The 27,973-nt window shown below is 46.5% G+C and overlaps 1 protein-coding gene and 1 pseudogene across 2 annotated transcripts; one reads left to right on the forward strand and one right to left on the reverse strand.

The window, feature by feature from the left end:
- Positions 1-38: 38 nt before the first annotated feature.
- Smokl9 (sperm motility kinase like 9) lies at positions 39-16,084 on the reverse strand. 2 transcript variants are annotated; one of them, XM_063268190.1, is made up of 6 exons: positions 7,609-16,084; positions 6,564-6,943; positions 6,124-6,260; positions 5,711-5,904; positions 4,606-4,741; positions 39-2,998 (listed from the first exon to the last, which is right to left on the reverse strand). In XM_063268190.1, exon 1 carries the CDS (start codon positions 12,210-12,212, stop codon positions 10,824-10,826), a length of 1,389 nt encoding a protein of 462 aa, XP_063124260.1. In that variant the 5' UTR covers positions 12,213-16,084; the 3' UTR covers positions 39-2,998; positions 4,606-4,741; positions 5,711-5,904; positions 6,124-6,260; positions 6,564-6,943; positions 7,609-10,823. The 2 variants fall into 2 exon arrangements, with proteins under 2 accessions (XP_063124260.1, XP_063124259.1); XM_063268189.1 differs by having other exon boundaries at positions 6,564-16,084.
- Spin2l-ps1 (spindlin family member 2 like, pseudogene 1) lies at positions 15,767-27,947 on the forward strand (annotated as a pseudogene).
- Positions 27,948-27,973: the final 26 nt, after the last annotated feature.

Below are 27,973 nucleotides of genomic sequence, written 5' to 3' on the forward strand. Positions count from 1 at the left end.
TGATGAAGCCAGCAGGGGCTACTTCCTTTTGCCTAGAGGTGTGGAAAGAGATGGGATTAAGTTTTCCAGTGTTTCTGGATGCTAACAGGCATTGATATCATGAACCCGTTGACTTTAAGACTATGAAGCAATTGGCATAATCAGTCAGAACCTATGGGGTCAGTACAGCTTTTGTTGTAGCTCAAGTTGAGGTTATTGCTAGGTATGTGATTAGGCTCTGGAAACCTCACAGAGTCATACTGATCAGATTTGATAGAGGTAGACCACCTGAAAAATTTATTCAGGAGAACATGGAGAGTGCCTTTGATCCTAAATGCCCCACCAATCTGGCTAAGGTTATATTTTGCTTTCCACTAAAGATTGTGGCACCTTAAAAGTGGCCTATGCAAAAGTGTTTAAGGTGCTTGAAAACAATCAATTGTTCATAGCACCTGAAAAGGTTCAAATGGGCCAAATGGGGGAATATCTAGGAACTAAAATCACTCCTCATAATGTTTCCCCTCAGAAAATTGAATTACGAAAAGATCATTTGAAAACATTAAATGACTTTTAAAAATTACTAGGAAGCATAAATTGGATTCGACCCTATATTAAAATGCCCAATGTAGATTTACAGCCACTCTATGAGATCCTGAAAGGGGATTCTCAGCTTACTCCACCCCGTGCTTTAACAAAGGAAGCACGATTATCCTTGAGGAAAGTAGAAGAAAGACTAGAAAAGGCAATGCTAAGGAAAAGGAAGATCTCCTTTTGTGCATACTAAAAACCTTTCGTCAGCCTACAGGAGTGCTATGGCAACAAGGACCGCTTCTTTGGATTTATCCCCATATTTCTCCTAATAAAACCCTTGAATATTACCCTTCTGCTGTTGCACAGCTTGCTGTGTTAGGCATTAAATCTTGTATTCAGCATTTTGGTATTTTACCCAAGAAAATTATTATACCATATACAACAGCTCAGATAGAAACATTGTGTGCCTTGATAGATGATTGCGCCATATTACGCTGTAGTTTTGATGGAGAGTTTGACAATCATTATCCTAAGGATCCTTTGCTATAATTTTTTACTGAACATCCAGTGATTTTTCCAAAGGTCACTGCCTCAGAGCCTTTGTCGGGAGCGTTAGATATTTATACAGATAGCTCCAAAACAGGTGTAGGTGCCTATATGGTTGATTCTCAAGAACCAGTATTAATTCAATACAGTTTAGGCACCCCCCAAATTACGGAATGTAAAATTGTATTGGAAGTTTTTAAAAGATTTCATGATTCTTTTAATTTAATTTCTGACTCTGCTTATGTAGTTAATGCTGTGCGCTCACTTGAAATTGCAGGGCCAATTTGGTTGAGTAGTACCGTATGTCAAATTCTTTTAGAATTACAAAATTTGATTTGGGCCAGAAAAAAATAAATTTTTTATACAACATATTCGAGCCCATACTAATTTGCCTGGTCCCATGACCAGTAATAACGCCCTGGTGGATGTTAGTACTCATAGAGAGTTTATTTTTAATACTGCTCCGGTTGATCTCGCTAGAGAATTTCATCAAAAGTTTCATGTTCCTGCTTTTACTCTTCAACAAAAATTTAACATCTCTAGGGCTACAGCTCGTGATGTGGTGTTACATTGCCAGAATTGCGTTCAATTCCACCACCCTCCTTATGTGTGGATTAACCCTCGTGGTCTGATCCCACTAAAACTTTGGCAGATGGATGTCACACACATATCTCAATTTGGAAATTTAAAATATGCTCATGTTTCTGTTGATACCTGTTCCGGTATTATACACGCTACTCTGATGACTGGTGAAAAAGCTCGTAATGCCATTAGTCATTGCTTAGAGGCATGGGCAGCCTGGGGAAAGCCTGATAGTCTCAAGACAGACAACGGGCCTGCCTACACTGCAAAGTACTTTCAGGCATTTTGCCAGACAATGCAGGTCGGTCATACTACAGGATTACCATACAATCCTCAGGGTCAAGGAATTGTAGAAAGAGCGCATCGTACCTTAAAAGAGCTTATCCCAACATATGGCTGGCCTCTTTGAAAGATTAAGAGTTCACCCTAGATCATTTTTGTCACTGTCATGTGGAGTCATTGTATCCAGAGACGGGCAACTTTCCTTGAGCTGGGACCAATCTAAGACATGGGGCCCAGTGGCGATAGGGTAACTCTATGACGGGTAATGCTGAGTTTGGATGAGAATGACCTAAGTCAGGAGCAATGACAAGATTGACGTGACACCCAGATCTAGACAAGTCATTTTATTAAACAAAAAAGGGGGAGATGTAGGGCGCCCTCCTGTGGTGAACAACGGTACTGTGCATGCGCAGGTTTTGCACCTGGTGTCAATTGGCCGGTAATATGCTAATGAGGGGCAGTACCATGCTAATGAGGTGATTCATTCTCCGCCAATCCCTGGAGGACAAGTAGTGGGGTGATAGTGGGATGACACTGGGGTGATAGTGGGGTGACCCGTGCCCTGCCAATCCCTGAAGGATTATTAGCATACTGTTGTGTATATAAGGCGAGCGCATTTGCTGCTCAAGGTCCCTGTATCAGCAATGAAGGTGTCCTGCAATAAAGGCTGTTGACAAGGATCCGATGGTGTTGGGTCTTCCTTGCCGGACAAGGTGGGCACAACACTTTCCTACACACACAATGGGGGGGGGGTGGCGCAGAGAGAATGAGGAAAGGAGATAGGGAAGATATCTGGAGTATCAGAGAGATATACAAACAGAAAAACAGAAGAGACAGACAGAAGATAGAGGAAACTGTGAATGGTAAGAAAGTGAGTATATATGTCAATACTATGAAATGTGTTCAAGGTTATGGGCTCTCAGAGCCATACCATCTGTGAAAACTAGGCTAAGGTCTGTAAGCCTCATATATATCTAGTATCACTGAATTTGACTTACTCAAAGAAGCACAGGCTGGCAGAAGGAAATTGCTGACCAGTTGTTATGCTTTCTTGGATGCTCCATACCGGGAAAAGAACCTGGCAGAGGAAACAGAAAAAAAACAGGGGATCAACCTGAAGGCAAAGACCCTGCTGAGAAATCTCCCTCTATGTCTGGAAAGCATTACTCAAGGACACAGTAGAGACATCGCAGTTATGAGCTGATGGCTGAGTAAAAACAGTGTCAGGTATAATGTGGGGAGAAACTGAGCTGGCAGAGAGAACACACTACAAGGTGTCAGCCTTGAGCCCAGGCAAAGTGAGAATCTGAAGCCTCTAGTCCTGAGTCTGAGAGTTTTCAATGTTGGGAGCTGTGGTGGCCACTGGAGCAATTCATGGTCTTTAATCAGACTCTCAAGCAGTGCAGGAGAGGTGACCTGGAGGGAGAGTCTTCACAGAGGAGTCCTCTAGATGAAGTTCCTCTGTGATGATGTCTGTAGAAGACCCCTTTGATTACCTTAATTGACATAGGAAGGCACAACAGCTTTGGCAGGCTTGTGTCCCAGACTGCATGACAGCAGAGAGCTCTAGATGAGCACAAGCAAGCAAGCCTCATGCAGGCCTTTCTTTCCCTCTGCTCTAGACTGTGGCTATGACATGGGTAGTCCCTTTGCACACGAGCCTTGGCTTCACATGGTCATGCAGTATAACCTGGAAGTGTCACGTCACTGTGATAGAAATGCAACTGAAAAGGATAATCAGATATGTTGTGGTTTGCCTTGGAGTTCTCTCTGAATTTGTAAAATAAAGGCAAGAGCCTGAGATTTGGGCAGAGGGAGGAGTTGGGAGTGAGAGGGGAGGAGTCAGGAGAGGGGAGGAGTCAGGAGGGGGAGGAGTCAGGGGAGGAGAAAGGAAAGGAGCAGGGAGAGAGTCGTCGTGGGAGAAGAAGCTGGAGACCTGGCAAATAAAAGGTGCGAGGGATGAGGGATTTGGGAGCTAGGAATAGGACAGTGTAGGGTGGATCTGCCCAATCTAGATGCTAGATTGTTGTCATATTAATTGAGTTGTGTTTTCTTTGTACGGGCCGATTCAGGTTGGAGAGGAAACTGCAACACAGATAATCGCACTGACTCTAAAACAACCCAGGGCAACAGTAGAAGATATCTGGCATTTCCCTTAGTCAGTCAAAGTTATCAACCTCTGGCTCCCAACTCATGCTCAGTGGGACCAGGGGCACACTGCCTCACTCCATCTGAATGTCTCATCTCCAGTCGTAATGTAAAAATTGCCTTCAGGGAGTTCTCTCAAGCGTCCGAGGGACCTGTGTCAGTGTGTGCCATGTCAGATGACACCACAGAGGAGCTTCCAGGGACCCTGAGCACCTCCACTAATGACCGTCCAGGAAGTCCCAATCATATTGAGAGGCAAGCCTGTGCTACTCCCCTTCTTCTCTCTTTCCACCATTGCACTGAGAGAAACGAGTGTGCAGCGTCCTTGCTGAAGCGTGGGGGAAGGCAAGGGAAGAGAAGGCACTCGATAACAGTTGGATACCCAGAGGTCTCACATTTGAGGAATAACCACTGACCTGAACTGCCAGCCCCTCTGCACGTGGCCATTTTCCAAGCCCCAACCTGCAGAGGAATTCTAGCCCTAGGCACTGAAATGGAGGCCCTACATCACACGTGTCCACACTGTGTTTCCCAGACCTCTATCCGACATCTGCTTGTGATGATGCACGTGAGCTTGCTGGACTCAGTGACGGTGTCTCCTGTCTGGCAGACAGAGGCTCTTGGCCTGCCACGGGGCCATATCCAGCAGCATCTTGTGGGAAAGCACCAGGATCTGCAAGGAAGACATGAGGGGATGGGATACCATGGGATGAGAAGGACAGAGTCCCCAGTACCTTGGTCATGATCCAGCCCATAGCTTCCTGACCTGACACTACTGAGATTCTGCAGAGAAGTGTGAACAGACCAGAGGATGAGCTCCTCACAAAGAGAGTCACAGGAGTTAAGTGTGCAGACACAGATGACAGCAGAGAGAGTGCATGGATGGTAGAACATCGTAGGATATTGCCATGTTCCTGGAGAAGCATGCTGATACTAGGGAAATGCCATTCAGAGAAGGCTTGCCCACTGAAGATGGGAGCACAGTAAGTGTCTTTCTTCCCTGTGATCAGCTGATGCCTGTCACAAAGTGTAGCTTACTGAGAGAAACAAAGCTAAGTGTTCCCAGGGACCCCACCTCATGCTGCCTCTAGGCATCATAGAAGTCTAGCTACTCAAAACACTGTTTTAGTCAGGTTCCTTTTTGACTACACTAAACACGTTCTATAGAAAAGGAGGCTGGAACCCAGAATCCAACAGCGGGAGAACTTCCTGGAAGTGGCGGGCAGGTGTGCACACTGAGCAGTGAGTGTCAGCGTGTTCAGGGATTCACACCACAGGATGGGTAATGAATGAAGAGGGACAGGCCCTCACAGGAGATCCTGAAGAGTCTGTGCAGGGGACCTGCCACCCAGGGATCCCTCAGTCCTATCAGCCCTCCTGGACGCTATTCATCTTAGAACTATGAGTAATATTGAGATGGGACTGAAGGAACTTGGGGACGTGGGTTGAGAAGAAGCACACGGTGAGAGCCACCTGGGACCTCACCATGTTACTTACCTGGTCTTTCCTTTCAAGTGTACACACCGTCTGCTCTGAGACAGAAAGTTCAGGTTGGAGGATGGAAAGCTCATCTTCTCACAAGCTGAACTAGATTTTTGCCTCAGAGGCAGCAGCATTAGCAGCAACTACAGTTCCAACTCACAGAGTTCCAGAGGTTGGGCATTCACTGACACAGCAGGTCCCGTCTTTCTCTTCAGACCGTCCTCAGCAACCACAAACAGGGGAGGACTTCGGTGCACAGAATCAGGATCTTGGCTCCGTCCTGTGTTGTTCCTGTCAGAAAAGCCTCGTGACCCTTCACTGTTTACTTAAGGTCAGAATCATAACTGGAGGCATCTGAAGAGAGACAGTGACAGAAGGTCAGAACACGGAGGATTAAGATAACTCCTCCCACCTGTACTACTCAGTGTCTTATTTTCATAGTTAAGGAAAATCCTGGAGAGGGACAGGGTATGTGCAAGGACTGACTGTCTGCCTGGAGAGGGAGCAGGCTAAAGGCTGAGGGACACCCCAGGTCCAGGAGACCTCATGGTGAAATTTATCTACAGCCATTACCTGCTTAGAAACTCAACATGCATATATATGTGAAGAATGATGGAGTCCCAGGCAGGAACATGGCTTCTTTTTTCTTGGATTCCAACATTGTCCTCCTATCAAGATGGCCTCCTCATCTTCTGACTTTCCCATCACCTCTAAAAGAGGAGTGTACACGTCAGCTCTTTGGCATGTTGTTATACCCAACACTCCCAGGGCCTGAGATCTGAGTGGAGAACACCATTTCACCAAGCAATGAATTACAATAAATGTCCCACAGGGTTTCCATAAAATACACAATATCACAGCCCCTCCTCAGGTCCAGTCATTTATGATGGCTGTCTGTCCCATGGCTGTTCTCATCAGAGCTCTTTTCACTGGGACAGAGTTTCCCAACAACCTCTACTAGGATGACACTCCCAGTTTCATTACCCATTTTACCTGTTTTGATGTGGACTTACCTCATCACCTTTGTCTTCCTGAGTGCCCTGGACCCTGCCCCAGTGTCAGCTCCTTGGGCACAGCTTGTCCACCACACCAGTGATCCTGGGATCCAGCCCCTAGCGAGGGCCTTGCACATCACTATGCATAGTGAATGGCAACTGACCAAAGGACAGATCACAATATACAGAGACAGGAAGGAAGCTGGGGTCACATCTCAGAGCCAATCTTCACCCTAAATCCTTGCAGGTAAGAATGAAGTCAGGCCTCTGAAGGGAGCGATGGCTTCCATGATGGTACCGTAGGACAGGGGCAGGCACAGTCCAGGTCGTGATGAACAGGTTGTACGATGAGGACTGGGAGGCCAGCTCCTCAGTCAGCCCACAGTTAGAACACAACTCTAAGGAAATGCAGAAATGCAGTGGCAGTGGTCAGGGGCCACCCACTGACTGATCTGCAGAGGCCTCCTGGAGGCTCTTCAATCTCAAGACAGAGAAGCAAGGCTGAGGAGTCTGGGAAGATATTGCTGTCTTCTGGTGACAGGGTTGTGACTAGGAGGACACCATCATAGAATGAAGGCCTGAAGACGGGCTCAGGGTTTACACCATGTAGCTTCCAGGTATAGCTTTGCCTCCCCAACATTTTCCCATGCAGCCACCCACTCTCATGTTCCTCCTATCCTTATGGTCACCACAGTGACAGTAGCAACTTGTAATGCCAGTTCACCTCTATGGAGGCGGGACAGTCATCCCATGAGCTTGAAGGTTCGAGTAGCCTTGCCAGAGGATAGTTCACTGGGACATGTGCTTCTATAGGTCATGGTAACAACACTGCAGCCTGAAGTGAAGGGGACCAGGTCCACCCACTGTCCTTGTCCTGGGTCACTCTCACAGGGCTCAGGATTCTCAGTAGCCCCCCCCCCCATCTTGGGCTTTACATCAGGACACCAATGTCATCTGTGTTTGCTCCGCCATTCCTCCTTTGTCTCCTGGCCCTAATGAGGACAGACTTCATTCCCTAGACTCTAGACTCTGTCCACAGCCCTGCAGCATCTCCCACTCTTACCTCCCCCAGAGCTTGATTTTGGACATTTTCTTGGGTATGACTGAGAAGTCTCTGTCCACTCTTGCCTTGAGCACTGGAGTCTCAGTTGGATAGGATCAGAGTTGCAGATGTCTGTGGTCTTCTCTTTAGTCACAGACAGGGAGAATATGGAACCTTAGATTAGCATGGGGGTCAGGCCAGGTTAAGAAATCTGCAGGGATGTAAGTGTTCAAGTTTCTTCTGAAGACAAGGGCAACAGAGAAGATGAGGCCTCCTTCCTTTCCTGTCAGCAGTATCTCTGGAGCAGCGATGGCTGCCCTGGTGTGACCTGCACTGATGTGGGTTACGTGTGCTTTAGGAGGTGGTGAGCCTCAGGGATCCTGGTGGTGTTAGAGGTCACCAGAACACCTGTCCCCTCCTACAACTTTACTTTTGGGTTCTGGCCATTTGGGTGTGAATGCTGCTCTCAGGCAGGATTCTGGTGCACACAGCAGCATGTTTCACAGTAATTCAAGCCTTAGAGGTTCCCTCAGAATTCGTGAGACCTACAAGTGGTCAGGATATAGGCATCATCTGGGGCTCACCTTCCCAAATGAAGAAGCCTATGCTTGCTATTTTTCTCATTTGGACCCTTAAGTCCAGGGAGAGAAGCCTAGTTTGTTCCCCGTGCAGCTACACAGAGTGAGTGCACCTCAGGACTTCGCCCTCTCACACTGTGGACCGAAGCATCCACCATGCAAAGCTCCTGGATTCCTGGGTGTTGGTGTTGACTCCGATCCAGGAGTAACACTCAGGTCTCACAGGTGAAGTCCACCTCCTTTGTGGCCTGAGCTTCTTTTGTCGGCATTACAAGGTGCTGCCATCATCATTGCATCCAACGTCCTACTGTCATAGTCCTGTCCTCAGTGTCCCTGTAGTGACAGTAGCACCCTGTTGGGGCAGACTGGGTATGTTCATATGGAGACCAGGGTATCACTACTTCACTGTCAGTCACAGAATGACCTTGACAGAGGACACGTGGTACAAGCTTTTCAGAAGTAGATGTGGAGAGGTCCTCAGCTGGTCCTGCAGCTGGCAAAGAAAAGTCTTCCAGAGCCTGTGCATTCCTGCATGTCCATATAGACATGCGAGCACAGAGAGGTCCAGATCCTCTTTTCAATTGTGTTACCTGACGTCTGGAGAAAGACTCAGATCTGACCACGGGAAGGAAATGTCTTTACCTTGATAGGAGTTAGAACCAATGGGGGAAGAGGAGAAAAGAACATTGCTTAAGTGTCCTATGAGGATGGGTGACATTTGGTCTCGGGGTAGAGGCATTGAGGGCATCTGCTCAGGTTTTGTTCCCTGATTACCAATGTTTTTGGCAGCTGACAAAGAGGCCCTGCTCTTGTGACTGGAGTCCATGTAGAGAATTCTGTCTCATTGTCCACACACTGCCTTACTGGGTTGGTTGTTGTCTTACTGGCCAGAATGCAGAATGGTGGGAGTCCAGTCTCTCCCACTTCTCCAGAGGGTGACGCTCCACACTGATACACTGATGGAGCTCAGCACTGGGTGTTCTTCTCAACCACAGGGAGACGCTGAGGTGGAGTAGAGTGAAGTGGGGCCCGTGAGAGAAGACAACTCCAGCAATGACGTGGGCACAGGTGACTGTAGAGGGAGCACATGGGCAGGCCCAGCCCAGAAAGCAAAGAGCAAGCCAGATGGCTCAGACACCAAGCCCTGACGTGCCGAACAGCCCATTGCCTGGGAACAACATCCTAAGGAACGCAGTGACATTGGTCACAAGGCTACCCTCTGACACATAAGAGGAGACCCTCCTCCAGGCTCTTCAAATGTGGAAGACCGAGTGTCAGAAAGATGGTCAGAAAGTTCTTGTTTCTCAGTCACTGAAGCCTTCGAGGTTCACACACAAGGTTTGCAGCTTTCTTGGACTCAGTGAGACAGATGTGCTGTGTGCCTGCCCCAACACTTCCCACAGGAAAGAAGGTCACACAGGCTGACTGAACTGCATGGTAGTGACCTTTCACTTTGTGTTCCCTCAACCTCTGTGTGTGGTCCTTCTGCAATGTAGACTCACCACACACTCACTGTAGACAGAAGCCTTTCATGTCCACAGCTTGAGCATTCCTGGGACTTGGTTCTGGGTCAGATCCTGGAGTCCATTCATGCTCCCACAACTGAAGCCCATCTCCTATATCCTCAGAGCCTCCTGCTGTCAGCCATATACTATGTCCTACATCTCCCAGGGGGGACTCACAGGACAATGGGAAGTTCACAGGCTGCTGGAGCTTCAGCGTAGACCTGAGGGAGCCTGGTTAGTGTGAGAAGCCATCAAGGTGCTTCCTAGGTATGCACGGGGGTGGGATGTTGGATGGGCGTCCCTTAGCCTGTCCTGTGGCCGCACAGGAATTGCCCAAGGCAGCACAGGCATTGAATGGATTGCAGAGCAGAGCTGTGGTGGGATGCTTCCCATCTCTGCTCCTTACTTGCTCTTGAGCAGGCCTCTGTTGGGTTCACCTGTGATGACGAGAAGAAGGGAGAGTTGAGAAGGCCAGGGGTCAGTGTCCTGATGGAATCACTGTGAGGCATTGCTGCCTTGAGCCTGGTGGCCGTGAAGATCCTCTGCCACCTAGTCTGCCCTGAGTAGGAGTTGGTTGGTAAGAGCAGCATGGAATGGTATGCCAAGGGTCTGCATGCCACTGTGGTGACACTGAAACCATCTCCACTGGATAGGGTACCCAGGATACTCAGTAAGTGGGCATCCAGCTCAGCTTCCCCATGTAGGCATCCAAGCAACCATGTGAGGCTTCACAGGGCTCAGCACACTTTGCCTGTCCAGTGCAAATGTAGGGGGACACTCAGGTGGCCCCTTTGTGTTTGACCATGGTCACTCTGCCAGGCTCTGGGTCCCCAAGCAGAGTCTCTATCAGAATATATTCCCCATGGACAACAGCTCCACACATCCCCTTTCACCTTGGCAGTACCCACAGCTCTGCTGATTACTGCTAGTGTAGCTGCATCAGATAGCACCTAGGCATGGTCCAGCCGGATTTCCTCTTGAGGTGGTGAGCCCAGGATCAGAGTTTAATCCAGCTGGAGTAGAAATGCATCTGACCATCCCAGGAGACCCCAGAAATGTACACCTTTCTGCTTTTTCCAACAAGAAGACACGAATAAAGACAGAGAACACAAAACACAAAGCAGAGATTGCGCCTCCGATGCCTGCTAACCCTTCATTGGGTTTGGCCTCCTGCCTCTTTCAGGGGTGCCACTTTCTTGGAGAATCTTTGCTGGGTTCTTTTCTTCCAAGCCCTGGGCAAACAACTGAGTCTTGACAGGCACTCCCTGATGCTGTTCCTCAGTCTCTTAAAGCACCCCATCTGCTGAGGGGGAGATGATGTTTCAATGTCATAGTCTTGGTCAGGAAGCACAGGCAATTCATCCTCCAATAGGCTTCTGCAGATACATGGGTCACTCCCATGTCCAGAATGGAGGTAACAGCTAAAAGTGCTGCTCTTCTTGCTTGTACAATCTAGAGAAATGGGAGGCATAGAGACACTTCTGGCCACCTTGTATCTTGACGGTGCCAAGGCAACAGGCCCATGCTCTCCTGAGGGCCAGATGTGGAGTGGGCAAAAGTTGGGTTCACTTCTCACTAGGGGAAGACCAGAGACAGAGGGATATGACTCGGATGGGGATGGGGTAGGGCACAGGTTCAGAGGCTTGGATGATGTGATCGATGTATACTCAACCCTCTTGTCTTGTTGTTCTTTCAAAATTAAATATGCCCCCATTGGTGCATCAAATTTTTGGTTTTTCAATGACTCCCTAATCTCACTGGCATTAAACCCCATGCCACAGAGCACATGTATTATTTGGGTGTCTGGGTAGGTCTTAGGTGACATATTCGGTTCAGACTTTATGACCCATGCGTGTTCTTCAATAGCTTCAATGAAGGGCCTCTTCTCTATGGGAACTGTGAGCATTTGGTGAATAAGATTTTCGAGCTGCCCAGAAAAGTGAGATGGGATAACATAGGTCCGTGTAACGATCTCTTCCTCAGTATCTTTATTGGTAACTCTTTTGAAGGGCACAAACCCGGCGGTCATAAAGTAGAGCAGCATGCCCAGACTCCACACATCGGACTTTTTTCGATCATATGGCTCTCCGAGTAAAATCTCTGGTGCGGCAAAACGTTTGGTCCCACATTTCCCACTCAGTAAGGTGCCAGGTCTCTGATGTGCTGCAAGGCCAAAATCGATGACCTTCATAAGCCCGTCATCATCTTCCATGATGTTTTGTGGTTTAATGTCCCGGTGGACAATATTGAGTGTGTGGCAGTATTTGGTTGCCAACATGATCTGTCCAAAATGTTTCTTCGCCACTTCTTCATGAAGGGGGCCATCTTCAGCTATCAAATCATATAAGGTTCCTCCCGGAGCAACCTCAGTCACAAGGTGGACATGTTTTACTGTTACCAGCACTTGATAGAGGCAAATAATATTTGGATGGTGTAGCATCTTGAGTATTGATACTTCCGACAGGATCCTTTTTTTTTTTTTACTACTGTACTTTATTGTGTTCAACCAAATCACCATGTTACAAAAATAGCAAGCTGCCATAATAAAAAATAAGGCTCCTCTATCCAGCACCAAATAGCATCATTTTACTTTCAAGCCTAGAAATTGCACACTTGTATATAAACCAACCGAAGATGAGGATTGAGAGTTCATCTTGGTGGATTTTTCCTTTGATGAATATGAAGTGTCCTTCCTTATCTTTTTTGATGACTTTTAATTGAAAATTGATTTTATTTGATATTAGAATGGCTACTTCAGCTTGCTTCTTCTGACCATTTGCTTGGAAAGTTGTTTTCCAGCCTTTCACTCTGAGGTAGTGTCTGTCTTTGTCTCTGAGGTGTGTTTCCTGTAGGCAGCAGAATGCAGGGTCCTCGTTGCGTATCCAGTTTGTTAATCTATGTCTTTTTATTGGGGAGTTGAGGCCATTGATGTTGAGAGATATTAAGGAATAGTGATTATTGCTTCCTGTTATATTCATATTTGGATTGAGGTTATGTTTGTGTGCTTTTCTTCTCTTTGTTTTGTTGCCAAGACGATTAGTTTCTTGCTTCTTCTAGGGTATAGCTTGCCTCCTTATGTTGGGCTCTACCCTTTATTATCCTTTGTAGTGCTGGATTTGTAGAAAGATATTGTGTAAATTTGGTTTTGTCATGGAATATCTTGGTTTCTCCATCTATGTTAATTGAGAGTTTTGCAGGATACAGTAACCTGGGCTGGCATTTGTGTTCTCTTAGGGTCTGTATGACATCTGTCTAGGATCTTCTGGCCTTCATAGTTTCTGGCGAAAAGTCTGGTGTGATTCTGATAGGTCTGCCTTTATATGTTACTTGACCTTTTTCCCTTACTGCTTTTAATATTCTTTCTTTATTTTGTGCGTTTGGTGTTTTGACTATTATGTGACGGGAGGTGTTTCTTTTCTGGTCCAATCTATTTGGAGTTCTGTAGGCTTCTTGTATGCCTATGGGTATCTCTTTTTTTAGGTTAGGGAAGTTTTCTTCTATGATTTTGTTGAAGATATTTACTGGTCCTTTGAGCTGGGAGTCTTCACTCTCTTCTATACCTATTATCCTTAGGTTTGATCTTCTCATTGAGTCCTGGATTTCCTGTCTGTTTTGGACCAGTAGCTTTTTCTGCTTTACATTATCTTTGACAGTTGAGTCAATGATTTCTATGGAATCTTCTGCTCCCGAGATTCTCTCTTCCATCTCTTGTATTCTGTTGGTGAAGCTTGTATCTACAGCTCCTTGTCTTTTCTTTTGATTTTCTATGTCCAGGGTTGTTTCCATGTGTTCTTTCTTGATTGCTTCTATTTCCATTTTTAATTCCTTCAACTGTTTGATTGTGTTTTCCTGGAATTCTTTCAGGGATTTTTGTGTCTCCTCTCTATGGGTTTCTACTTGTTTATTTATGTTTTCCTGGAATTCTTTCAGGCATTTTTGCGATTCCTCTCTGTAGGCTTCTTCTTGTTCTCTAAGGGAGTTCTCCACGTCTTTCTTGAAGTCCTCCAGCATCATGATCAAATACGATTTTGAAACTAGATCTTGCTTTTCTGGTGTGTTTGGATATTCCATGTTTATTTTGGTGGGAGAATTGGGCTCCGATGATGCCATGTAGTCTTGGTTTCTGTTGCTTGGGTTCCTGCGCTTGCCTCTCGCCATCAGATTATCTCTAGTGTTACTTTGTTCTGCTATTTCTGACAGTGGCTAGACTGTCCTATAAGCCTGTGTGTCAGGAGTGCTGTAGACCTGTTTTCCTGTTTTCTTTCAGCCAGTTATGGGGACAGAGTGTTCTGCTTTCAGGCGTGTAGTTTTTCCTCTCTACAGGTCTTCAGCTGTTCCTGTGGGCCTGTGTCTTGAGTTCACCAGGCAGGTTTCTTGCAGGGGAAAAGTTGGTCCTACCTGTGGTTCCAAGGCTCAAGTTTGCTCGTGGGGTACTGCCTAAGTCCTCTCTGCGGCGGCAGCAACTGGGAAGATCTGCGCCTCTCTTTCCAGGAGCCTCGTGCACCAGGGTTCCAGATGGCGTTTGGTGTTTTCCTCTGGCATCTGGACGTGCGCAGAGTGCAGTCTCTTCTGGTCTCCCAGGCGCGCCCGCCTCTCTGAAGGTTAAGCTCTCCCTCCCACGGGATTTGGGTGCAGAGAACTGTTTATCCAGTCTGTTTCCTTCAGGTTCTGGCAGTGTCTCAGGCACAGAGGTCCTGCCGCTCCTGGGCCCTCCCCTACGGGAACCCAGAGGCCTTATACACTTGCCTCTTGGGCCAGGGATGTGGGTAAGGGTGGGCAGTGTTGGTGGTCTCCTCCGCTCTGCAGCCTCAGGAGTGCCCACCTGACCAGGCGGTGAGGTCTCTCCCGACAGGATCCTTCTTATTTGCCTCTCTGTGATCTGTATAGTCTTTATGGCCATGAGGGCTTCGGTTTTCCTGTGGCAGGTGAGTTTCACTGTGCCGAATTCACCGTGGCCAATGGAAGAAAGCATCTTATACTGACGCCCTACGCTCTTCTTTTGGGAGTGACTTGCCATGACGCTAGGTAGTCACGGTGCTCAGGTGCACACGTCAGATTCTAATATAAAATAATTCACAACTACCAAACAGTGAACGGAACTGAGGTCCTCAATCTGACAACTGACAAACTAGACACCGAGGAAGGAGTCCCACAGGTTACCCAAAACAGCTACCTGGTCAGTAGAGACAAAACCACAGACCAGCCCACACCCTTATAGAGGGAACACTCATTCTTCTATCACAGTGGCTCTTTGTTAGGTCAGAGGGAGAAATGGACCAAGCACAGCACACTATAACCCAGAGTGGCTATTTCCACTTTGGGCCACAGGGACCTTTCCATTTCCATGAGAATGAGAATGCCCTCTCTGAGCTTCTGCTTCTGCATATCAGACAGATAGATATTCACAGGTCTAGCAATTACAGGCAGCAGAGTGCCTCAGTGGACTTTGTAGCTGGATAGTGAGTATGTCAAACTAACCATCTGGATTTTCCAGAATGAGGTGCATTTTGGACAAGTGTTCTGCAGAGAGAGAGAGGCTAAGTCAACACAAAGTGTAACTGGGAGCGTTTCTACCCAGACTCTTTCCAGAATCATGACTCTGAGAATAAATGCCCAGATTATAAGCTGTGGCCCGTTCTCCAACCAGCTTGTAATTTATATAACCTGTTTACTCTAGTCCGTGTCTGCCATATGGTTGGTTATTTCTCCTCTGATTCATGCTTCTGGTTTCTTCAGCCTTTGGGGCCAATCTCCAGGTCTTGACTTTTTCCCAAAGTCCTATGTGTCTCTTGCCCAGTGTTCCAACTTCTATTTCCTGCCTTAACTAATAGCCCATCAGCTTTTTATTACAGGTGATGCTTGCACAGACTATGGAAGAGATTCTCTCTACATCTCCCCCCTTATCGTCCAATAAAAGGCCCTTTCTCTAACGTCACTAAACTTCGTACCTTAGGAACAACTGTGAAATCCAACAGGTAAGACTGCATTTACAGTGTCCAGTCTGACTGTATTTAGCCACCTTAGAAGAACAGTATTCTAATATTATTCCTATCTTGGCAGTTGGGTTTGGGTTTCTGTAAATAAATTATTTTCTATTTATTTACATGCATATTCTATTATATTCTATGCATTTATAAACCAAAGAACATCTCCTTAGGCCTTAAAACATTTCCTCAAATCTTAAGTAATTTAAGCTTAAATATCAATAGTCTTTAACACCATCAGAGACCTGAGGAGTAAAATGGCCTGCGTATGCTAGAAGTACAGATCACGAAACTCCAAATCTATAGCAATGACGGGGCAGTTGACTGCCCAGACAGTCACCCAAAGTGTCCAGGAGTCTTTGCAGGATCCATCTTGAGCCTTCCAGCCCAGAATATCTGACAGACTTTTCTGTGAAGCAGACATTGTTACAGATTGCTTACCTTGTCTTGGCAGAGCTTGACCATCGACTTCCCTGCGTCTTATTTGTCTCCGACTAAGACTGAATTCCGTCTCCATCCTACAATGACTAAAATTTCACATTACATAGGTACAGTACATTAAACAAGAGTTTAATGCAGCAAAACAAAGTCCTCGATCTGCATCGAGATACAAAGCCCAGGCCAAATGTAAAATTATTTGGCTGGTTGATGTTCTTTGGTCTAAAAATATATTCCATAATCTACACTTGTATTCTTATACATGCACACATACATACATACATGCATACATACATATATACATACATACATATGAATATATATGTGTGTGTGTGTATTGCTATTATTTTTATATCCCAGTTTTCTTTTCACACATTCTACCCATGTTTCCACCTGAACATTAGTTAGGAGACAGGAAAAGGAATAGAAGAAAGAAAAAGGAAGAGGAAAAAAAGAAATCACTGAGTCTAAACTCCTTTCCTTTGTTTCCACCCTAATCAGGACCATTAACAACTTTTACCCAGGCCCCCTTAAAAGATGGCAAACATATACTACCTTATAAATAAGCAAAATCACCCACCCCATCCTTTTGTGAATAGAGTGTCATTCTCTGCACATTGCTTCCTGCCGTTTGGTGGTATCTTTTACCTGTGGGTGCCCAAAGAATTGGAATCTCGGCCTGCGTTAAGAAAGCTGGCTATAACTTTAGTTGTCCAGTCTCTGACTTCTGAGAAAGTGTGGGGCTTGAATCAAAACATTCATGGGACAGTCTGAAGGGCTGGACCAACTAGAACCAGCAGCTTTGAAGTTGATGTAGAAGGGGATTTGATGAAATGGCTTTGGCTGCAGTCTGAGGCTGAGCCTAGCAGGTTGATAGGATGAATATGTCTCAGGGTCATAGTATCATACTCAGCACCCTGACAGCAGATCTTCTCATGGCTTCTTTTACTTCATTGGTGACTGTAAGTATATAGACTCCTATAGGTAATGTACGCTTTTGCATGAACTGCACACTGATGGGGTACGAGGTGTGCTCAATCGGTTAAGGAGGATTTGATGAGCAGGTAAAGTTTTGGTTTTTCTTTTAAATGTAATCTTGGACTGTATAACCAAAGTTTAATGTGAGTTTTCACCCATGCCATTTTGAATGGCGTGGATCTGTCCTGAGGAGTCTGTGGCCAACAAGATTTACTGGCCATGCTCACCTGAGGTCTTGGCTGGAGACTTCTTCACGTCTCTCTCCGTCGAGTGCTGTTCCCATGTAGAGGGATCAGACAATCACGTTACCCTTTTGGTTGGTCTTCATGATTACTTTCTTTTTGTCTGTAGTCAGGATCTTCAGGAGTTTTCTCCCAGTTAACTCTGACATTTATTAATTTTGAAAGACCCGACAGTTTCCCTTTTCCTGTTGAAGCAGGAGCATATTCTTTTCCTTGATGCCCCACATTTCTTGCCTTCTATTCTGAGGTTATCAGATATTATTCTGATCTGACTCAGAGTCCTTTCTAAGACCTAGTGCTTTTTAGCTGGTGTTTTATCTGCCTCTTTGGCATTTAAAACATTTAAACCCAATGAAACAGTATGCAATCTATCTTTTGAGAGATCCCATATTCCTCCTTTGTTGTATGAGCCCTTCCTTTAGAGTCCTGTGAGAGCTCTCCATAATTGGTCCACCTGTAGGTTGGTAACGTACTTCTGTGACGTTTTCTATGCCATGATGTCTTTAAAACTTGTAAGGGATACACATGTTAAGGCATCATCAGGTCGAGTTTGCGAAGGCATTTCACAGATAGCCAGTATGGGTAATAAGTGTAGAATTTCAGAATCATCCTTTGCAGAATTCAAGGCAGAAGCCGTGTGGAAGTCTGAATGTATAACCAGTGTATGATATATCAACATACGTGCATGTTTTGAATTTTTGAAATCTACAAAATGAGACACGTAATCTGTTATAGGATGCTGCTTTAATGTGGCATGTTTAAGCAGAATCTGGATTCTTGACTGAGAATATTGAGCCTGTATTGGCAGCCATTTTCCTTCCTCAAGCCTTTATGCATTTTTCTCTTCTGGAAATAGTTTCTGCTCTCATTCTAGGTTCCGGATCAGAACCTTTCAAGACTCTTTATTCTGATTTAAAGTTTCCTCTCACCTTTGTCTGTGGCTTCTGACCTAGCGTTCCACCTCCCATCCCTCTCTTAGTTACGCCTGCTTTATTCTGAACTTAAAAGTTGTTCTAGAAAACTCCAATCACTCCTGCACATAGTCACTTCTTGCTCACAGTCAAAACAGTAGTATATGTAGTCCTTCTGCCTTTCTGCCTTTCTGCAGGCTGCTGAGGCCAGCGCATGTCTATGGCCGCTGGCTACAATCTCTCCTTGGTCCTGCAGGCTGCCCTTGACAGTTAGGGGCTGGAGCTGCTCTTTGCCCTGTATCTGCTGGCCTCTCTGGGAAGGTAGATCAGGCTCTCAGAATTCCAGTGCACTGTTTTTGTCTAGGGGCCATTGCAGGCTCCTCCCATAGGCGCATGCTGGGTTCTGACAGGCCCAGCTGCTCAGTTGCTCTGCTGCACCAGGGAAGTGCATTAAAGCTGTGGCCTGAGAGAGACCTTTGATCAGCACTGCACCCTCCAGCTGTATGGGCTCAGGAGTCACCAATTAGAGGAGCAGCACCCAGGAGCTGCACTGAGGTGCCAGTAGCAGAGCCCTTTCCTCTCAGTAAGTTTTCAGCAAGTTTTTAAAAGTATTGTTGCTATGGTGATGGTGATGGTGATAGTGATGATGATGATTATCATAGCTTGTGACTTTTGAATTGCCTCTCTGTGGTTTACTGCTGCTTGCCTGGGAAGTTGTTTTGCAACCAAGATTTCTCAGGCTCTAAGCCTGGATTCTAACCTCACATTCAGTGTGCCATTAGTAACCGCTGCCTTTTCTACCCACCATCTCTGTTATCAGAATTACAATGCTGAGACTTATTTATGAATAAATGCCCAGGCCGTAAGCCCTGGCTCATTCTCAGGCTAGCTTGTACCTTTCATAACTTGTTTCTTCTAGTTAATGTCTGCCACTTTTCTGGTTACCTGTCCTCAGTTTCAGGAGTCCAACATCTTCAGATTTCAGGGCCAAGCTTCTGCTCTTGTCTCAGTCCCAGAATCCTCCCTCTCTCCCCCTACCCCTTCCCTCCCTTCCTCCCTCCACTCTCTCTGCTGGTGGATCTCCCTTCTATTTCCTGCCTCAGCCAATCGGATGACTACTTATTGGCAGGAGATGCTTCTACGGAGACATAGGAGAGTCTCTCTACAAGGGAGGTTTGTCAACACCACATTCACAGGCTTCTGATTTTGGGACCTGGAGGAAGAAAGGCAGAAAGATTCAAGACACCAGGAGCTCTTGGCCCTCTCTAACTTGAATTTTTTTTTTTTTTTTTGGTTCTGGCCAACAATGTTGCTTCCAGTGTATATTAAAGGGCATCATTAGATGTGGAATGCCCGGAAAGGTGGCAGCCGCAACTGGAGTCTTGTAGGCATGTGGATACTCGTCTTAGAAGCACCGAGGTGTCTTAGCACACCCCTCTCCAGGCTCCTGTCATGCCTCTTCGCCTCACAGGGTCCTGCCAAACAACTAAGTTGACTCCTTACAGATAAGAGAATGGATTTTTAGCTCTCCCTTGTGACCTTGGGTGCTGGCTTGCTCTCAGATGGTTTTTCAGGAAATGTCAGGACACCTCCCGAAGAACTGCCTCAGTGTCTTGTCTGCTTCTGGGAAAAAATGTGTAGTGTTCCCAGTTCTTACTTCCCTGGGACACTACTCCAACTGTGGGACAGGATCTCATGCTCAACCAGAGGTCACGCTCAGGTTTGTCTTTGTGTCATTGACTAGCTCATAACGACTTGGGAGACTAAGGGACCCAATAAAAGATCCACTCTGTCCTGATCCACATCCCTGGTCCTGCTCATAGTCTCCTTCAGAGACAGGACCTGCCCTCCCTCAAGCAATGGACTAGGGTGTTGCATTTTTACTCCCCTGCAAATGCATTGTTCATTCTCTTAGTGTAATTGTAGACTTTGACGATAGCTTAAGCCTCGTCTTAGAAGCTTGGAGCCTCCACATGATCCTATCTAGGCCTAGAATGTTTTCAGCCTCTAAGACTTACTTTGGAAGGAGCTAACCCCTTCTTGGTTCTTCCTCTTTATAAACTCACCCAGTAAAACTGCTCCCTTGTCTTGATTTTTCTCTCTGCACTGCTCTCTTTTAAGTAGCTTTTTCCTCTCTCTTCTTGTGAGAGTGAGGCGTATACTCTTCTGTCAAATTTTTCTTGTATTCATCACTTTGTCTGCCACTCAATTAGACGGAACTTTTAAACATGATGCTACTTTCTGCACTGTACTTTACCTTCGCTGTTGTGATTAAAGGTGTGTACTAAGGTTGAGCAATACCACAACTAGGAACACATTATTCAAGAAAAATGCACAATCTCTGGTTTGAAGGTTTAAGAGTTTAATCAAATATCCCGCAGCAATCCATGCGCATGGGACTGCCTTTGGCTGTTTGTTGTCCCAGTTTGAATTCTAAGGCTGTGATCAATGCCAGGGCAAAAAGCCTTGGTTAGGGAAAAAATGGTTGGTTTAATTGGCATCCCAGTGAAACCCTTCACTGAGGAAAGTCAGGGTAAGGAGTCAAGCAGGAGCAGAGCCAAGAAAAATGGAAGAAAGTTACCCACTGACTTATTCTCCCTGGCTTCCTCAGCTTGCCTTCTTGTATGACAGAGAACCACTGCCTAGGAGTGGTGCTGCCCACAGTGGTCTTTATGGAACTCCTCAGGGACCAAGAAAATAGCCCATGGACGTGACCACAGGAAGAAAAGTGGAGGTAATTTCTTAGTTGAATTTTTTTCTCCTCGTGTCTCTGTGTCAAGTTGACCAAAACCATCCACTTCTCTTGCCTTCTCTCAGTGTAAGTCTACTTCCTTCCAAGGTGCAAAGATATAACCAAGGCCACCCCAACTTTGCTAAGAACCCAAGGCTTTAAGACCACAGAATTTCCCACTGATATTCTGTCCCTCCTCCAACTCCTTGAATTGAATCTAAGGTAAATCGACTCAGGGTCCTGACTTAAGCCTCATTTGAGGAGGGGACCTGTGAATGTACATCTTTAGGTGGACAACCCCACCACCTGCTGTGCTGTGTGTGAGGGTCTCTGCACCGGTGCAGAGGTGTCTTATCCCCTACTTATGGATAAAGGTGGCTGACTAGAGACTAGGATTACACACAACCAGTTAGTGGTTTCATTCTGCACTCAAATGTCTACAAGTCAGACATTAAGTGTGGATCATAATCATAACAGAAACAAAGAGAGAATGTTAGGCCGACAGAGAACCTCAAATAAAAAAGATCACCTCATCAATTGCATCCACAACCATGCAGTGCTGAGAATGAACCCTTCAGTCGTGGGACTCCTTGAGTGCTCATTAATCTCACCGGTGCCCTGTCATTCAGCCCTTTGAGAGGATGCAGAGCTCAGCAGATGTGGAAGGCTGAACCAGTGCTCCAGCTGAGTCAATGCCTGTAATGACACTGGGCCTCTGAAAGTGTCCTGGAGAAACATCAGGAAAAGGACTGGTAGACAGAGGTTGGGTTCTCTGAGGCGACAAGTTTGGATGTGTGTGTGTGTGTGTGTGTGTGTGTGTGTGTGTGTGTGTGTGTGTGTGAACGTGTGCGTGTGCCAGTGTGAGTGCGAATGCACATATGTGCGTGATTTCTATGTAGGCCCATTCCATGGAGTCCAGGCATCCTGACTTTGGTGAACGTGGCTAAGGCACAAGAAGACAGAGCATCACAGAGCCCCCTAACTTCCTGCAAAAAAGACAACCAGAGACTGGTTGGCTCCAACCTGGACAAGGTCTCAGAAGCAGTTTTCCCTACCTAACTCGTGCTCAGGGAATGCACTCACTAGAGGATAGCAGCCAGGACAGAGCTTTCACTCTGGGCTTGATGTCCCAGGTGCCACAGTCTGAGATAGACAGACACATTCCCTGAGGGTCAGATTCCAGATCAAGGTGAAAGCAAGCAGAAAGGCAGAAGACAGGAACAGAGGGCAGCTGGCTCCTGTGTTCTCCAACCTAGGGACTGTTCCCCTGTGGGCACTGGGCCTGAAGTATCCTCGGAGCTCAGGACTGGGACAATGCCCTCAGCTCTCCCAGTTGAAAGAGGAACATCTGGGCATATGTGGCAGGCGGTCCTTTGACAGCGCTTTTCCCGTTTGTCTTGCCATATGTGGCCAAGGGGCTCCTTCCAGAGAGAGGGAAGTTCTGGCAGATCACTATCAGGAGCATGAACCCCAAGCATCAATCACAAGAAGTCAGGTCAACAAAGGTCGTGCTCCCTGGTTGAAAGTTTGCAAGTCTGCTCTTACAAGGTAGGCAGGTGAGCCTTCCCACTGGTTACCTTCAGGGAGGCGTTGACTCTTCCTGGCTTGTGTTTCCATCCTGCGGTCTGACCCAGTCACCATGTTACCTGTTGTGGCTTGCCATCTGCATGTCTTGCTTGGTTTGAGTCTCTGGAAAGCTGCAGACGTTGTATCCCAGATGTCTCTGTAGCCGAAGTTTTTGGGGAACAATCTCTGAGGTTGTAACCACTGAATACCGCGAGTGGTTACGGCATGGCTATCAACCAAGGAGCATGGTAGAGGCAGGGTTATTCCTGAGGCAAATCTGACTCTTGCTCCTGGCATAGCAGCTGGCTTGAACAGCACATGTACTGGTTTTTCTCTGGCAAAACAATTGGGTGGGCTGAGGAAACACTCTAGGCCAGGTTGTTCTTGGTCCTAGATTGTCTACAATTGTCTCTCCTGGTCCTAGATTCTCAGTCCTAACACTCAGGAAGAAAGCCCCTTTGCGTCAAGTAGAAATTCTATGAGTTGCAAAAAAAAAACCCCACCGCAACAACAATAATCAGATCTATGGTTGATCGAAGTTCGCACAGGCTCAACTCAGGCAGCAATGTCTGCAGTGTGGGACGCATGTCGGCCTCGTACCCTATCCTCTGGCTTCACTTTGAGGTCACTCTGCTCTGTGCTGCAGTCAGTTCTTTCATTTCTCAAAAGTGATCATTTGTACACTTCAGTGCCACTTTCTAGAACAGTGAGTGTCCTTTTTTGGAAGTCTTTCCTGCTAAAGACCTACGTAGTATTTAGTCAGAGCCTAACTGGTTCTTCTTGGGGGGAACGTCCTGACAAATCCCTGCATGGTAAAGTGCAGTTCATCAATAGCTACTCTTGAAGCAGAGTGGGGCCATCTGAAGAAAGGGCTCACGGTTGAGAGCTTGGACTGTTTGTTCTTGGAGATGATCTTCCTTGGCTCCCAGCACTCAAGCCCAGGGACTAACAATCATGAGTCACTCCACCTCCTAGGTGATCCAGAGCCCTCTGCTGGTCATCATAAGTGCCTGCACATACATGCATAGCTTACAGAGAGAGAGAGAGAGAGAGAGAGAGAGAGAGAGAGAGAGAGAGAGAGAGAGAGGCAGAGACAGAGACAGAGACAGAGAAAGACAGAGACACAAAGAGATAGAGACAGAGAGGCAGAGAGGCAGAGAGGAAGAGAGGCAGAGAGGCGGAGAAACTAAAAATAATGTTTTGAAAAAGGAAATAAACATTTAATTGGACGTTGCACAAAGAAAGACAACACTTTAAATTTTATGTCACTCTGAGTGGCATGGTGAGAACTCAGGCCATCCCATGACAATCTGAGGACAAAAGTAGGGGCTACTATTCATATCCACTAAAGCAACCTTGGTCCATGCTGTAGGGACATATTTAATCAATGTGCAGAAGATAACCCACAAGTTAATCTGGCATTTGCGTTTATCCTTAGTAAGATCATATGGGTGTGGTGTTAAGACAGCGCAGTGGTTATGTACACTGGCTGCTCATGCAGAGGCCCCAGGTTGGAGTCCCAGCACCTACAGTGTGCCTAACAACCTCTTGAAACTCCAGTACTAACGGATCAATGCAAACAGGACAACAATGTATTCTCCTACCTATGAGCTGGACTAGGGACACGAGAACATCAGACCCTGGGTCCGGTCTTCTGACCATTCCCAGAGTGTGTCAGGAAAGGAATTTTTTCCTATGATTGGATATTTTTATTTACATTTTAAATATTATTCCCTTTCCCAGTTTCCCCTCCAGAAACCCGATATCTCATGCCCCCGCCCCCTGCAGCTCTGAGGGTGCTCCCTCACCCATCCACCCACTCCCTCCCACCCCTTGCCCTGGCATCCCCTACTCTGCGGCATCGATCTCCTGCCATTGATGCCCTACAAGGCCATTCAGAAAGTGTTTTGACTTTCAGATTTCAGATTTCTTGCTCTTGGAAGCCAAATCAAACCTTTCACTTCAGCAGTCTTATCAAGGATGGTACTCTGTGGTCATCTAGGCCAGGCCCCTCCCTCAGCTCCTCTTGCTCGCTATTTCCTGGTCGACACTTCCTGGTGTGAAGGAGCAGTAGGGGCTGAAAAAGGATCTCAGTGTCGCCCTAAGACTCTGCCCTGTGCTCACACACGGAGAGGAATTAAGATTCACCTAAGAGTTGTCCAAGAGCACACACTTGGGCCCCACCACAAAGAAACATAGATCAAAGCTGACGTGGGCCCAAGGTATTGAACCCTGACTCACCAGTGCTTGCCCAGTGAGCATTTTACACACTTCACTATGTCCCTAGGACTGGAGCCATAGCCACTAAGGGAGTGGCAGAATGTGGTGTGCAATTACAGCCAATGGTATCCTCAGTGTCAAGCCAAGTAGCTGCAGGGAAGCTTCCCCAAACCGCTGGGCCGGGACAAGATCCAGCAAGGAAGGCTTCCTCAGGGAAAACTGTTCCCAAGAGTATTATAGCTCATAAGACAGATGCACTCGGATGATTCTTGGTGAAATAGCTCATGCACTTTTTCCCTTGTGGACAGAGGCCTCCTCCACATTCCAGGAATGGACTGGGATCCAGGGGTAGATGCTTCTGTTTGGCTCAGTCTTGAGAGGTTGGGATGCTTTATATGCATGGGGGAGGGCCTCAGGTGTTGTCCCAAGTGACATGATCCTTCTAGTGGAATGTTTTCGTCACTTGTTCTGAAACCAGTAGCCCTTGACCTGAATTGGAACTAATGCCTAGTGTTCGCAATTATGAGAATTCCGAGTTTTGTTTTTTAACTAACTTCATTGCCCAGTCTTCTGTCTAGTGTCAAACCCCACCGCCCCACACAACAAAAACCAAAGCATCTAATCAATACTTGGGGTAGTGAACTGAAGAGAAGGCCCTCAAAAGAAGACCCACAAAGGTAGACACTTCAACAAATGCTCAGCATCCTCACCATCCCGGGAAGGGAATTAAAGGTGTTTGAGGTAACAGGTTCCCCCCTCCACCATGACTGGTAACGAGGAAAGCAAGGCCAACAAATGACAGGCAGGACAGGGAGAATCATGGATGCTCACACACTGATGTTGGGAAGTGAGACCGGGGAAGTGACCCTGGATGCCAGCATGAAAGTTCCTCAGAACAAGGAAAAGGGGACTGCTGCCTGATCCGTCAATGTAAGGCAGGGATCCTCAGACATCCAGGCTCATGGTTGCCCTGTTCACTATAGCTCAGAAGGGAACCGACAGGATGAGCACAAACATGTGGGAGGGGATGAGAAATCAACAACACTGTCACATCATTACATGTGAAAGAAATTGAGATAAGCAGGATGTGTGTCGACATGGAGATCAAGATGCTAAGTGAAATAAGCCAGTCTCAGGAACAGAAATGTGTGTGTGTGTGTGTGTGTGTGTGTGTGTGTGTGTGTGTGTGTGTGTGTGTGTGAATGCCTGAGAGTGTCTTGCTCAACTGTTTGTGTGCCTTTGTGTTTCAGTCTTAAAACAGGAAACGTAAGAGTGGACCAGTGCTGAGAGGGGAACACAGGTATTGTGGGCGAGAAGAGGAGGCACCGAATGTAATGTGTATGACACAACATCGCAGTGAGGAAATAGCTGGGCTTGGAAGGAAACCCATTATGAGGTTCAGGAAAGTGAACAGGCCACTGGGAAGAGGATGGAACTATGGTGTAATCCATGCATAGGTACACACAAACTTGCATGCACACACGCAAACACAAGTGGCACATTTCGTTCAATTGGTTTTCAAGAAGAAACCTAAAATACAACATAATTTTAAAAAAATCTCAGGGCTAAACGAGAGCAAGTATATAATGAGGGTAGGTATGTTAGCCTAAAGACCCATACAACATCCCAAGATCCCTCAAAAAAAAAAAAAAAAAGGCTTACTGAGTAGCAAACAATGTAAAGTAAAATATGCAAACACGGCAAAGCCTGAGGCAGAGACAACAGAACTGACTGAAATCTCCAAGGCCAGCCAGGCTAATATATGACCCAACAATATCAATGGGGACTGTAGAACAGCAGGGTGGAAGGAGAGAGCTCACCATCAACACTTCCCTCTAACCCTGACCCTTACTGTGCGTGCCCAGCACACCAACGCACATACACACATGAAGAAATGCATGTGTGCACACACATGTACACAGAACCACAGCCACACAAGCAAAGGTAATTAAAGAGTGAAAGCTATAATCAAATTCATACTGATCAGACATGCTAGTGCTCATGAAGGGGTGGTGTGTTAGACAGGGAAAGGTGACCGGTGTGGGGGATGAGAGTTCCTTCAGGCACAGCTACAAGTTTTGAAAATCTCCTGGAATCATGTTTGCAATGCGTGAGATAATCATACCAATGGCTGTTGAATTCTTAGCATATGTTAAAAAGTTCCCAAGTTGTACTCTACAAATCCCTGCGTTGTACGGGACGAATAGTTTAATAAAATCGTTAATCCTCCTTCTCAGCACTGTGTGGAGCACTCTTTAGGTTGGATGCCCTTGCCTCCGGCTTTTAGCAGAGGTATCTGGAGCCCCCTCCGACAGCCTCTATCCACCGAGGCAGGAAGACAGTACAAGCTAGGAAGAACCTTGGAACCCTCCAGGACCCAGGAAGCAGAAGGGCAGCACACCAGCAAAGCTGCAGAACAGAACATGGGAAGCGCAAAGTTGGCCAAGAAGAGAGCTGGTCAGGGAGAGGAAAAGTTTCTCCAACCCCGACCCGAAGGAACGTCATGGGCTGCAGAATTTCTCCCGGGCAGAAGGAGGGACATGAGCCCATCACACAGTGGAAAGGAACTGTGCTGGATCAGGTGGCTGTAAAGACCTCTCTCCACCTGCTGAAATGCGATGGCATTGACTGTGTCTGTGGACTGGAATTTAACAAAGACAAGAGGGTACTGTGCCTTAAAATTCCTTCTGACAGGGTAGCATCATCCCAAGTCACTGACACCAGCCTTCTTGATGCCATCATTGGCAAAGCAGTGGAACATGTATTTGAGGGTGAGCATGGCGATGAGGGTGATTGCAAGGGCATGGTCCTGGGCCAAACTCCTATCTTGGATGCCAGCTTTTATATAACATATGAGAAAGATCCTGTGCTGTACATGTACCAGCTTCTAGAAGACTATATAGAGGGCGACCTCTGTATTTTGGCAGGGTGCAGAAAGCCGCCTCTTTTAGACATCAACCTTGAGCTTATGGATGCCCTGATAGGCAAACATGTGGGATACACCAAAGACGATGCCTCCAAGAGAATTGGCGTGGTCATACACCAGGCTGAAGCCGATCCCAGTGTGTACTTAGTTAAATTTGAAGATATTGTCTGTGACTTGGCAAAACACTTCTAAGCATTTCACAAAGCGTCAAACAGCTGTATAAATAAAGATAAAGTTGTAATTTCTTTGGAAATAAAGTTGAAATTGTATTTGCTAAGAAATACATTCATTAATTATAGAAATAAGA

The sequence above is a fragment of the Rattus norvegicus genome, chromosome 9 (genome assembly GCF_036323735.1).
Source record: "Rattus norvegicus strain BN/NHsdMcwi chromosome 9, GRCr8, whole genome shotgun sequence".
Lineage (NCBI taxonomy): Eukaryota > Metazoa > Chordata > Mammalia > Rodentia > Muridae > Rattus > Rattus norvegicus.

What these genes read in the sequence shown, in the direction of transcription:
- Smokl9 (XM_063268190.1), bottom strand. Translation starts at nt 12,212, where the DNA reads ATGGCAGCTTGCTATTTTTGTAACATGGTGATTTGGTTGAACACAATA.